Below are 13,632 nucleotides of genomic sequence, written 5' to 3' on the forward strand. Positions count from 1 at the left end.
CACTAGAAAATAAGATAAAAGCAGAGAAAGAGAACAAACTTTGCACATGATAATCATGAATCAAAGTCGAATATATATAACAGAAAATATTATTAAAATACTATGGGATGTAAATGGATAATCAAAATTTTGAATTTGATTTACATTCGTATTCATATAAGGGTGTTCATATCCGGTCAAGAGATATCCGTATTGATCACATCTAATTCGTATTTGATCCGTTTACATTTCTAAAATACCTCATTCATCGTGGTCTTGCAAACGACCGCTTGCTCGGTTGGTTGGAGGCATTGCTGGTTGAGTGCATGCCCCCCAGGAGGTCAAGGGATCGATTCTCCTGGATTGCATCTTGTGCAAAAAAGGGCACTTCTCTCTCCCTCCTCCCCCCCTCCCACCCCTTAGTTGTAAATTGTGGGCTGGACTGGATTGCATCTTGTGCCAAAAAGGCGCCTCTCCCCCAAATCGTTATCCTCTACAGTTCCCTGACCTGTGCGAAACTAGGGAAACGCATATATAGGAAAAAAAAATTCCCTCTCCCCCCCTCCCCTCCTCCTAGTGATTTTGGGTTTTTCTTAACCTTCCCCCATACCTTGTGGTTGCCCTGTGGACCTTGAGTAGGATGGACAAAAAAATAGTAATAATAATCGTGGCCTTTATGGCTTTATAAAATGTCAAAACCCTTCGCTTTTTATATACTCCCCTCCTCCTTGTTTGACAGAAAGAATACATGTTAGTTCATTTTGCATCGATTTCATTTGGCGGAAACGGTGTTGCTTAATAAATTCCCAAAATTTATTTCATGTTGCGATAAAAAGGGGTTTTCAAAGATTTAAAAATGAGTTGTCTATATGTCATTATTAAAAGTTACACATTTTTCGAGTATTCCTGTGAAATGCTATGATTTTTCTTCGTTGAAAATAAAATGTCTTATGAAAGAGGGTTGGGTATAAAACCAACTTTCGATAAGCTAGTGCCTTACACCAATCACAAGGGTGGACACCGGAGAGCAAGGAGGTCTTTTGCAAAGGGGGAGGAGAGAGTATGCCACATGTTGGGCACTGCTTTTTCTAAGTATTATATATTAAAAAGGCACACAAAAAAAAAAAAAAGTTTAAGGTTATGATTTTTTCACCAACTTGGTTACAATAAGATTTTACCTTTTAGTATAATGCCACTTAACACACAGTTATTTCGCTATTATATATAAGGCCTGGTAAAAGTAATTCTAATGGTTTGAAGAGATTATTTAGATGGTCCACCTATCTCTACCATATGCAAGGTGATCTGACAACTATGATCATTGGATATGTAGGGATTGGTTTGGATTAATCATTTGTCAAGTTTTCAATTTAAAATCAAACAAATACCCCCACACATATTATGTACATCCTATATTTATCAATCATTCATGATTTCTTAGCACTCGCTCTCTCTCTAGTCATGAGTTTTCAATCTTTTATTTTGTTACTTGACCAACTCTAATTTTATCAAAATTTGAAATATAAACAAGGGATCCTTAGATCAATTTGTCCATAAGATTATAACACCATTTAATTAACATGTTAGTGGCAGAAATAGCAACCCATGGAGAATTCTCTCCAAACAGGGCTACCTAGAATTCTATCCCTGCATGATGAGGGTTTTTAAAAAAGAAATACAATCACACGTTTTCATTGAAGGCAGACAAATAAATAGAAGGGTGAGTGGCAAATATATTGTTTCCAAAATGCAATTGGCTGGCAATTTCCCTAATCAATTTGATATACCTATTAGCACCCCACTAGTGATGTTGTGACGCGTATCCTCTTAAGACCGGCTTAGCCATGCCGACCCGAACCGCGGTCGAAGCAACGCGGGTTGAGGTTGGAGGTTGAACGGCACGGCCCAGAACCGGTCCAATTCCAAGGACGATCCGTGCCGGGCCAGCCCAAGAAAGGCTCGGATGGGTGCCGACCGAGCCGAGCATATCAAGACAGAGGATTGAGGAAACATTGGAGAAGGAAGGATCACTCCACCCAGATCACGCAGAACATGTGAGCTAGGGTCATGCATTCGGCATGACCTCCCTAGACAGGTGTCCACTCTGCCCTCCCTAGACAGGTGTCCACTCAAATGGCACTCCACCTCAGCACTTCCTAGACCAAAATAAAGGTCTACTGTCTATAAAAGCCTATGACGGTCTGTGGCATGGAACCTATAAATAGCCAGATATGTCATAGTTTTTAGGGGGGATTTTGGGAAGTTCAGCCTTCTTAAGTTCTCGTAATATCTATATCTGCGCTATCTGATTTAGGCATCGGAGCTCAATCGGCCGGCCCAGACCGGCTAGCATTGACCCGTGTACGGTTTTGTAGGACGACTTGGCAGATTGGAGATCGGATTAGGTCGTGTATCAACACAATTAAACCTAAAACTAGGATCCCTAGGTGTGAGGAAGGGGATGGTTTTCTCCTTAATTCTCCCCAGAAGATATTGTATTGTATATATTATGGATCAATGAAGCGTTTTCTCATTGTTAGCATTAAAGTTCTATATTTGCCCAAATTGTGGATCGGTGGAGCCCTCACTTTTTAATTCCCTCCGTCCCCATGTTACTTGCTGGTTTTCATGGTTTAAGTCTACCTTGTGAACCATATCAATCTATAGAGCTCACTATTTTAGAGATATTCTCTTCAATATTTCAAATTTTATTAGAAACTCACATCTCACAAACTTCACAGCCCTAATACATGTTTTACAAATTTGCAAGCAGACTTTAACTAACACACCAATTACCTAGAGAGAGATCCTACAAGAAATCAATGTGTTAGTGCTCGTAGCAGTGTTGTCATTGTTGGCAATAAGGTTTGGCAATGGTGGTCATCAGCAAATGGTTATGGGTACAGTATTCTGTTGGTCAGCAGGGCGAATTTGTGGGCTTGCGTTTTCTTATTATTGGTCTAGAGGGTATTTATTGGAAAGTATATATATTTGCTTAATATGACCGAAAATGCACTTTTAGAGCCCTAGAGAAGAAGGAAATCGAAGAGAAGTAGTGTTCCATCGTTCTGGCATGGTTCGAGAGCAGAGGCGCGAAGGAGATCATCTAAGAGCTTCGATCTGGTGTTGGCGATGGATTCGAGTGCTTGATTCGTGCTATTGAAGATCTCACATCACTCACTTGTAGTTGGAGATTTGCCTTTGAGAAGGTAAACGTGATCACAAACTTCTGTGTTCTAGGTTTAGTTCCTGTTCTTGAATGTATTGGGTAGAACCTAGAGTGTAATTTGTTGTGGGTGGGGTTTGTGATTGAATTTGTTTATTTGGGTTGATTGATTGTAAGGCTGAGGCCATTATTTTATTGGGATTGAGGTCCTTGCCCTCACTGAGGTGAGAGGTTGAAGCAGGGTAAGGGGTATCCTGGCCGTAGGGGCGGCTTACTATATTTTGAGTTGAGTATTGGACATATACGAAACCCCGAGGGGTATTGCTCCGTGGACGTAGCCTTCACATACTTTGAGGTGAACCACGTAAATCATGTCTCGTTGCCTACTGTTTTTTGTTAGAGACTAATACTTGTTTTGTAGAGTGGGTTTACAGTCTTGGTAGACCTGGTCACATTCTGGTGGTACGAGGTGAGACGGTAAGCGACCGAGTTGTTTACAGGAAACGAAAAAAAGGAAAACTGATTCACCCCCCCCCTCTCAGTTTGATCCGATACTTACACAATGGTTTTGGAAAGCCTGTTCCTAACGCACCGAACAAGCCATACCGTACCTTACTGAGCAAAGGTAGAAAGAGAAAAGAAATATGTGGTTCTAAATTGTTTTTTAAGTAGTCATCTGTGTGCTCTCAAATACTGAACTCAACATCTTAACTCTGTATATGCAAAGCTTGGGCTACCTCAAAGGAAATCTTGTGTGCCACCCTTTTGTACCCCATGAAAATGTAATTACATTTTTATTTTATTGGGTGACCCATCAACTTGAGGCATAACAAACCACATTCCTGTGTGGAAAATTGGATTTCAGCTTTTGGTTGCCCTATCAATTGAAACGGTTTAGAATGTACATTTTGATGTGGTCATTGTCATGGTTTGAGGTATCGGTATCAGATTGCCCGATATCGTTGATACTGCAAGGTTTTGAAGGTGATCGATATTGATACATGGCTGGCTGATATCTTATCGATAAAACGATACATATAAAGGGTAAAGTAATCAATAAACCTGTTTTTTAAATTAAACCAAGGGTAAACTTGTTCGATATGACCGATTCTTGCCGATACCATATTGGTATTGAAGGTGATATACACAATCCGATACTGTTCACTTAAACCATGGTGATTGTTGTAGTCCCAGTTATTTGAGCTAGACTCCGTCCGTTTTGACCAAAAAAAAATTCCAGAAATAAAATGAAATCGGGTACAAATTTCACTTATGTCATGGTGTAAACTTTGTTTGATCCATATGAGACTTGACCTGAAAATGTAAAAAAAGTGAACACCACACCACCAAAAGCGTGAACGGCAGGATTCGAACCTGCGCGGGCAGAGCCCACATGATTTCTAGTCATGCCCGATAACCACTCCGGCACGTCCACTTGATTAAACTACTCGTTCGAATACCAATAATCATTCTTGTTCACAAGCCCTCTGGTTCCGCTGAACATGTCTCTTTTTTCCAGAGAGGTTTGGCATGTAAAATGACTTGCTAGTCATGATAAAAACAAGGGACATTTTTGTACTACGTACCAAGGTTTGAAAATGTGGATTTTGGGATATGATTGGTCTCCATTATAGTTAGTAAAAAACGGGAACAGAAAAAAAAAAAATGGAAATGGACGGTACGGGTTTTGAGTGGTTTAAAATCTCAAATAGTACGGTGAAAAAAAAAACGGAAACAAACACTACATAGGGTTTTATATATGTAGATTTCAAAAAAATGACAATATACTCATATAAATTGAGGAATTATTACTTAAATACCTGCATCTAATGTTTCATAATAACTATAACATCCAGTATTAATGCATATATATTCCAAAATCTATTATAAGGTCCAAGACATATCATTCAAAATACAATTCCAAATTCACTTACCATAGAAATAAATAAAATAAAAAAACATGTCCAAAGTTCTATTGAACAATGTGGTTTGTATATCGTGTTGTTCATTGTTGTCAACACAACCAATACACTCCCAGAATGATGTATGTTCAATTGGAGTTGAGGGTCATCTCTTTAGAATTCATCAGATGCATCTTTGTAGCTCAATTTCAGAGTATGTGCATTGAACATGAATTCAAAGTGATAGCATGAGAAGTGTAACCCTTCGAGTTAGCTTTACGTAGGCGAAAGGATTAGGTCGATCGGAGTTCAGTAGAAAGAGATATGGTTAGTTATGGACATGCATAGTCTAGGTTTTGTTCCAAGTATAACATGTTATACTCGGTAGAATTTGTAAGACTTATCTAACAGCAACTTTGCTAACACGAACAACAAAGATGAACCACGAACAGGTTCACTTGAGTCATATCTAATAGATACTTTTCCAAAGGTTTTAGATGCCCCAATTCTGCAATCCGGGTTGAACTTGCATCTTGTCCTCCAAGATAAAACAACTCCTTAAATTTATAGATTGCAGTACCAAATACGAGTACAGAGAGATTCCAAAGGCTATACTATCATTCGATTATTAAAGAAATACAGTACGGAAATGGTAAAGCAAACAATCTCTAGAATGGACAATTGCAGAAATAGAACACAGTTTCTATAGTGCGAAGCAGTGAATTCTAAAACATCATGCTAATGGTATATATAGATTTGAAGTACCATTCATAAAGAGGTATGCCTATAAGCACCTTTCATAAGGAGGTGTGTCTATACGCACCTATACCATATATAAATAATGTATGAGTGTCTTAAATTTTAAATTTTAAAATCCTAAATTCAAACATTTAGCCCAAAGGGGCTCAAACCCTTAAGAAATCAATCTATATATATGCCACTCAAATTACTCTCCCAAAACCAATGTGGGACTATCTTGAGCCTCTTGTACGAAAGTGTCTTTACAAATTTAAATAAAAAAATGGAGGGAAAAGCACTATTTGAAACTTCAACTAAAATCAATATTTTAAAATATAACAACATAACCTCGGATAAAGCCTATTGGAAGGTAAGGATCTATGTAGCAGACCTCATTTAGATGAAATTCTCCTGCCGTGCTAGGCTATATATGCCTCTTTCCTCTTACTTTCATCTTTCATCTTTTTTATTTTCCAGCTTTCATCTGTAATTTGTCATTTTCCATTTTTTCATTTCTCATCTCATTCTCAATCACTTTCTATTCCCTAGATGATTGCTGATGATTTAAATATCATCAACCTTTGGAATGAAGATGGATGAGCGAACACTTGAGCCTTTCTCATTTCTTTGTTCCCCTTTTTTGTTTAGACCTTAGTTTTCTCTCCTTTGTTTTGTTTAGATTCATTTAGTCGACTGCCGACCCCAATAAGTTGGGATAAAACTGAGTTTGTTGTAGTTGTATTAAAACAATATTTTTTTAAATAAATAACACAGGCAACTAGGCAAGTCATAACATGTATTCGATACGTATCTATACAAAAGACGCATATTTGTTCATATCTTAGGAAATACATGGTGGTACATATATTTTTCGCATATAATATGCAGATTTACTAACTATGCCCCATATCCAAAAATAAAATTCAAAAAAAAATAAGAAAGAAAAAAAGAGGTAGAACCTGAGATTGCTATAAGCATAAAAGAAAGAGTAATGTGATAGTGCATAAGTTCCTCATAGTCTTGTGACCTTATCCCTGTTTGCATTTTTTTTTTGCCAGGTGTGCCAAAAATATTTGTTTCCTGCCTGACTTTAATCAACTTACAGTCATCCAAATTCTTAAACAGTATCAAAACAGCAAAGGGAATAAAAGCCAATCTCATCCATCATAAATGGCCCAGTTTAGTTTGTGAACTACTTCCTGACAGTCTGAAACCACCATTGCCTTCTTGAGCTTCTTCTCCTTAGCTATATCGAAAGCAAACCGCTCCTGCATTCTCCTGTCCCACGAACTAGGACTCCCAGTTAGTGCGTAGGCCTGTTTTGTGCCTGTAGATAGTAAAATAGCACATCGTCTGGAATTTCCTGATGAAATGTCATAGCTCCCATCAGTAATGAGTACACAAGATCTAGAAAAGTCATTTTCTCACAAGATCCATTTCATGAAACAGGTAATCAATCGAATATGAGGCATCATCACTATCATACTCATAAGTTCAGGTTAGATTAAGGAGGCTCAATCTCATGAGACCATCTATTATATTGGGTATGTATTTGCATAGGATTCCATTTTTTCTTCTCAAAATTGGTGTTTGTTCTAGGTAGTCCAATCTGTCAAGTAATGTAACACTCGAGAGAGTAAGCCATTCCAAAAATTATAAAACTAAAAAAAATATAAATAAAATACACCTGACGGCAAAATAAGGACAGTTTGTGATTTGAGATCTCTAAGTTTCAACACTATTGTGGCACTAACACTTCTTAAAATACTAATTTATCTCACAAGCAATGTGCAAAGAAAAGTTTTAAAAAAAATTAATTTTGTTCATCTTTGATCTAGTAAATCATTGCTTCACTATGTTTATTTGAAGACGCTTGAAACCAAAATGTCTTCACAGTGGCTTCCTCTTGTTGCATGGAAGTGAAGTAGTTTGCACATTTTATTTTGGTTGGTTGCCCAATAAAGGCATGGCTGCATGGGTGGCAAATTTTCAGCCCAGCTAGCCTATCCTGCCTGAAGGCCTGTCTATAAACAGTACGTCAAGGACCCAAAATCCAAATCCTACAGGCTAACATACCCACTTCTGGTTCCTGCCTAAACACCCACCCTAACCCTTGCAGACTGCCTTAATTGCACACACAAGCTCTTCAAATGGACCTAAGCCAAACCTGATTGCTAGATCATTTTGTCATTGCATAAGCCACTCCATTCCTATGTAAAATCAAAATTACTAACTGCCTAAACAACAGACTAATATCCCACAAAAGGATTTTAAATTCAATTCCCAAGATCGTAGTTGTTGCCGTGTTGGTGTTGCCTTCTGTTCAGGCCCCCCCTCCAACGCCTTGGGTTGCCTAGACACTGTGACAACTATGCCCAAAATAATGATAGTTTCTTCAACTTTGTACTTGTCTTCACAGCATCAACCTCAAAAGACCACAGCCTGGCTTTAGTTCTGCCGGAAATCAAACTCCTTCAAGGAGCCCAGTAACATCCGCCCTTTTAGAGATTGGACCAAGTCAGCTTGTCTCTTCCAATCTAATTACATCTAAAAGACCACAAATTAATCAATAATAATAAGTGAAAAGTTTCTCTACACCAGCACCCAAAAATTTTCCATTTCAAAGGTGACATGGCAATTTCAATCATATGGATATCTAGTTCCTATGATGTAAATTGGCAACGCATCAAATTTCTGACTCCTATTCAATTATATACCCTCCCATGTATATTCATGGACACTCTCTCCACACTTAGAATTTTTCAAGGGCAGTCATCTTGAATTTTTTCAATGTTTTATTCTGCCACTTGGCAAACTTTATTTGGGCTGAAACTTGTCAAGTGAGAAAGAGATCTTTGGGTCTACCTGACTACAAAATTCAAGCCTTTTCCAATGCACCATGTGGCATAACTTGGGGTGGTGGTGTAGAGAACACGCGCCCAAGGTTACTTCATAATTTTAAGATTCGAGGCTGTTCCCCCCCCCCCCCCAACCTAAATTCATCGATGTTAAAATTTGTTTGAAGAGAGGCAAGTCTACCCATTTTTTTTTAACTGAAGCCTTCCAAAAACATAAGTGGCACAAACCTAAATAGGAATGGGCTTCCTAGTCCACATTCATAATACTCTGAAAACTTTCCAACTACAAAGGACATCTATTTAGCCTCTTCAGGTCCCTTCCTGCTAATGTAACCAAAGCAAATTAATCAGTTTCACATTAACAAAACAACTAGCTCATGCACTATCATTGTCATCCTCAATTCACCCAAAATCCCATCCAATGCCTAAGTCCCCACCTCACATATATATAAACCTAAATGCAATGAATACCAACAGATTAATTTCAGAACCACTGACATTTGCAATTCATCCAAGAAAAATGCTACTAAAGCCAGGACAGGATAATGAGAATCAAGAGGTCACTTAAAAAAGAATCACAATGACAGCCAAAAAAGTAATGTTACCCTCTAACATGCTGTTATATCAAAATCTTGATATTGACCTTCTGTTTTTTTTTTCCCGGTCTATCCTAAATGCCCAATGGGACTTTAACTATAGCTACAAGAGATTTTAACCACTAAAATGGGGGAGGGGTGCCTTATGGCACAAATGTGAAACAGGAGAATTAATCCTTTGACCTCCTGGTGGAATGCACTCTGCTGGGAAGCCACCGATCAACTGAGCAGGCAGTTGTTCACACCTTCAGTGTTTACATGCATCAAACTGATTTGGAAAGTTCTATACTATAATATTAAGGGGGAGGGGGAACAAGTAATAACAAAGTAATACTGATCCATTAAGTCCTTCAATCCCTTCATTTCAATCAATCGGTAATACAAAATATTACTTTCTTTTGCTTTCAGTAAACAGCTAACGGCACTTCTTCCACTTATACTTCTACTCTCAAAACCGTAGTGTCCAATCTACAAAGAACTCCTCCAACCTCTTTCATAAAACAAATTCCACAATAGGTCAGCATCATTCTATTCATGTGAACATAACAAAGCAGGAAATCTCTATGGAGAATCATGTTTTTTTTTTAATCAAGTAGGAATTGAATTAAACTATGAATATGACAGATATAGTCTAATCACAAGTGAATATGCAGCTTTAATAGTAAAAACCCTACCTAATATCACCATACTAGATAAGGTTTTAAGAAAATGATTTTTGCTTGTGCTGAAGCTCCTTGAAACTGCAATAACTCTTTCTGTAATGCTACTTGTGCCTCATCTGAGTTATTAAGCAGGATAGTCATCTCCTTAAGAGCAGGTGAATTGGCAAGTACGAATTTGATGAATTCCACTTCAGATCTCACAGCTCCTCTGCAAACCATCTTCACAAACTCAAGTTTGTTGAAGGAGAAATTCAAATGGCCTTGATCTTTTAAGAATTCCAGCACAGGTTCCACAGGAGAAGCTCTAGTATATGCCTACAGAAATCAATGAAACTCAGAAATAAGGTTATCTAATCTCAACATTTAGTAGGAAAATAGAATGCAGAAATGAGTTATTCAACAGTATTCTCACTTTAATCTCAAGTCGCCATAAATTAGGAGAGCTTCCTATCAGACAAAGAGCCACAGACATCTCACTGCGATCTGTAAAGTCAAATCCTAGTTTCAGATCCTCCAGGTAATTGTATGGAGCCCCGGTAACCAAAATCTATACGAGAAAAAAAAAAAAAAAAAAACTGGGTCAGTTACAGACATGGTTCATCAGATAAAAATTCAGAAGAATGGACTATCGTGACTTACCTTTGCCCTATCATAATCTATTGTAAGCTTTTTAATGCCAGAAAGATGCCCAAGAACCCGGACCATCTGATTTTCTGTTCTTTTATGGATCTGATTGTCTGTTCTTTTATGGTCGCGAAATCTAGAAAAATCGCGTATGAGAATTCGGACTTCAGTCAGTACGGGATTGTTTTCAAAGCTTATAACCAAGCGTTTATCTTGGACTCCTGGCTGACCCATTTCTCTGTATTTAAAGCTTTTGAGTCTTGGTGAGACTACTCGCAGAGCAGTGAAACCAAAAGATTGGATCGAACGGAAGTTTTCAAGTAGTGGGCAACTGTGGAACAACTTGTCCAAATCGCCATCGCTGATGATAACATTGTACAAGCAAAGGAATGTGAGACAAGTAAAGCCTCTGAAAGAAAGAGGTGGTTCAAATACCCAACTACCAATGAGTTGCAGTTTATTGAGTTGGCTGCATAAGAAGAGACCAGGACATAACTCGATCAAAGGGGCAGGATTCCTCTTGTATGCTAAAATAAGGATTAATTCAGTGAGACCTTTCTTTGATAAGGAATTTATCCATGGATCAATGTTATGAGGTTGAGGAAGCTCAAGAAAGAACCTACTAACTTGACCTTGATGAAGTAAGAGAACATGATCGACAATTTTAACTAAATTGTTAGTAAGCACTATTCGATCTTCTGATGTACCAAGCAAATGATCATACCGGTGATCATACTGGAAATGAAGTATTGACAAACTACACCATTTGTTTCTCCATTTCTTTGATAAGATGCTAGTCTTTACAGCTTCCTCGATGGGCAGACAAACAAGGATTGTGTCAATCACATTCCACGGCAGATCGCTGATCCGATCTAACAAACATTGCCATTTGTTTCTCCATTTCCTTGATAAGATGCTAGTCTTTACAGCTTCCTCCATGGGCAGCCGACCAAGAATGTTGTGCATTGCATTCCACGGAAGATCACTGATCCGATCTAAGGTTGTTGAAACCATGTATTTCACCTCTGTGTGGTGGTGATGTTTCTGTGAAGTCATCTTCTTCGTTTGCTTTTGAAATCGAATCTGCCCACTAAGAATGAAGAGAAGGAGAAACAGAGAGACCTGGAGGGAAGAGACGAAGAGGGGAGATGAGGACCTGGGGTGGATTTAGGGTTTAGGTGTGGCGAACAATGCAAGTTCGGCTCGGAACGAAGCCATGTTCGGTGATTGCTGAAAGTTGTAACCTTAAGAAATGGCCTCCAATTTTCTTTGAGGAGAATGGGTTTTTGAGTAGTTTCTCTGTGGATGACAAAGATAGAGAAGGGTTCTCTGAGCATTTTGAGTAGTTTCTCTGTGAATGGCAAAAGGGAGAGTGGTTCTCTGAACATTTTGAGTAGTCTGTCTGTAGATGACAAAGATGACAGGGAGAGGGTTATCCAGTCTACTCTGTAGAGTCGTCCCGAACAAGCTTTTCCCATCTTAGTGGAATATTTTCTACTTTTCTTGTTCCCATGTGTTGTTTGTTGTTTGTTTCGATTTTTGGAAAGAGGTTTACCGCGACTTAAAGTGGAAAGGGTTTAATTTATAGAATACAAACCAATTGTCGAAAATCGAAATTGAAACCATAATCGGCCATTCGAAAAATTGAATTGAATCGAATCGATTCAAGGAGAAGGGTTTTTCTGTTCAAAAAAGTGGTCTGTGCACCACTGTGGGGTCAATGAAAGTGAACGAGGGAGCATCAATAGGGGGTGTGATTTTTAACTTTCATGCGAGGTCAATGTTCGGCGCAGCAGTCATGCTCTCAACAGAGTCTTTTGTCCCTTCAACCATGGTTTAAATGCGGTAGTCTTTAGCTTTTGAGGCAATGAGAGAACGAAGATTAATGAAGAAACTTGTGATTCTGCGATCTCAAACGATTGCTTAGCGTTCTTTTAAATTCATTAACAACAAAATTTCAGTTTTAGAGTTAAAAATCAAGTTTAGATTTCATGTCTCTGCATCCAGTTCTTCTCCAAACTCTTTTTGAATGAAGTTTTTGGGTTTGATATGCTTTTGTTGCTTAACTGGATATCTCCTTCTGCGATTCTGAAACCCTTCTTCAGGTACTCTCTCCTTCTCTCCTCCTCTCCTCCATCCCTCTACTCAATCTTGTTAATATTTCCTTCCCTTAATCGATTTTTGAATCTGAAAATCGATTAAGGGTTTTGGGTTATTTTGATTTGAAATTTGTTTAAGAAAAAAAAAATTTCCTGAAATCAATTAGGGTTTGAAATCAGTTGGGGTAGGGGTGGTGGGGTTGCAGGAGGAAGAAGGAGGAGAAGGGGGTAAATCTGTAAATTTCACTGTTGTCTATTGCATAGGTGATAAGGGTAAAATGGACATTTTCAATTAAATACTAACAGCACACTAACACCATCAGGTTTTAGGGGGTGTTAAGTAATTGTTTGAAACGTTGGTAATCGTAAGCAAAATGGCCATAATACAGGGGGTGTCCAAGTAATTTTTTTAAACTAATATTATATTTGAATTCAGGAGTTTGTCGGATATCCGGATATTATAAACTCTCTGATTGGTAAACGAATTTGACCTATATCATACATTTTTACAAAAATATTAAACCAATCACATTTTACAATCGGCTAATAAATTAATTGAATATTATCTGGTCTAAAATGGAAATATTCGAATCTGATTATTTTTCGGACGGATTCGAAAACCCCTAAACAAATTCAAACACGGATCGAAAACAAATTTTCGATTATCCATTTACATCCGTAGTTTCAAGGGATCATGTGAGAGAAGAGAGAATTTGAGAGAAGAAAGGTATTTGGTGTCATATGAAAATTTTTCTTTTTCCTTTTTAATATGAATCTGATTTATGTTTGGTCCTTCCTAATGGTAGTACAAGGGTGTTTGTCGATTCAATTTTGGTGCAAAGCAATCTCCACCATCAGATCTTTTTGTGCCACATGTCGTGCAATGATGGTGGTAATGCCAAGCACTGCCAGATTAAAGAATTGAAGATGATTTTTATCCATTAACTCTCACCCTTGTTGATGAAGGTCCAAACTACTCTTTCTTGATCGAATTAGAGGATTAGATATT

General features: G+C 38.0%; 2 protein-coding genes and 1 non-coding gene across 3 annotated transcripts; all 3 read right to left on the minus strand.

Annotated features, from left to right (window-relative positions):
* Positions 1 to 4,498: 4,498 nt before the first annotated feature.
* On the minus strand, positions 4,499 to 4,580 carry TRNAS-AGA. The gene has a single exon. It is a non-coding gene; the product is annotated as a tRNA-Ser (tRNA).
* Positions 4,581 to 9,850: 5,270 nt separating this feature from the next.
* On the minus strand, positions 9,851 to 10,614 carry LOC122665151. Its single transcript, XM_043861225.1, has 3 exons — positions 10,540 to 10,614; positions 10,313 to 10,447; positions 9,851 to 10,215 (listed from the first exon to the last, which is right to left on the minus strand). Exons 1-3 carry the CDS (start codon positions 10,603 to 10,605, stop codon positions 9,919 to 9,921), a joined length of 498 nt encoding a protein of 165 aa, XP_043717160.1. The 5' UTR covers positions 10,606 to 10,614; the 3' UTR covers positions 9,851 to 9,918.
* Positions 10,615 to 10,645: 31 nt separating this feature from the next.
* LOC122665885 (F-box/FBD/LRR-repeat protein At1g13570-like) lies at positions 10,646 to 11,601 on the minus strand. Its single transcript, XM_043862017.1, has 2 exons — positions 10,702 to 11,601; positions 10,646 to 10,660 (listed from the first exon to the last, which is right to left on the minus strand). Exons 1-2 carry the CDS (start codon positions 11,578 to 11,580, stop codon positions 10,646 to 10,648), a joined length of 894 nt encoding a protein of 297 aa, XP_043717952.1. The 5' UTR covers positions 11,581 to 11,601.
* Between the last annotated feature and the right edge of the window lie 2,031 nt (positions 11,602 to 13,632).

Source organism: Telopea speciosissima, chromosome 6 (genome assembly GCF_018873765.1).
Source record: "Telopea speciosissima isolate NSW1024214 ecotype Mountain lineage chromosome 6, Tspe_v1, whole genome shotgun sequence".
Classification (NCBI taxonomy): domain Eukaryota; kingdom Viridiplantae; phylum Streptophyta; class Magnoliopsida; order Proteales; family Proteaceae; genus Telopea; species Telopea speciosissima.

Coding starts and splice junctions, on each gene's coding strand:
- LOC122665151 (XM_043861225.1), bottom strand. CDS start 10,605: ATGGTCCGGGTTCTTGGGCATCTTTCTGGCATTAAAAAGCTTACAATA. Junction 10,448..10,539: donor TAGATTATGATAGGGCAAAG/GTAAGTCACGAT, acceptor TTTCTCGTATAG/ATTTTGGTTACCGGGGCTCC. Junction 10,216..10,312: donor TATGGCGACTTGAGATTAAA/GTGAGAATACTG, acceptor TGATTTCTGTAG/GCATATACTAGAGCTTCTCC.
- LOC122665885 (XM_043862017.1), bottom strand. CDS start 11,580: ATGACTTCACAGAAACATCACCACCACACAGAGGTGAAATACATGGTT.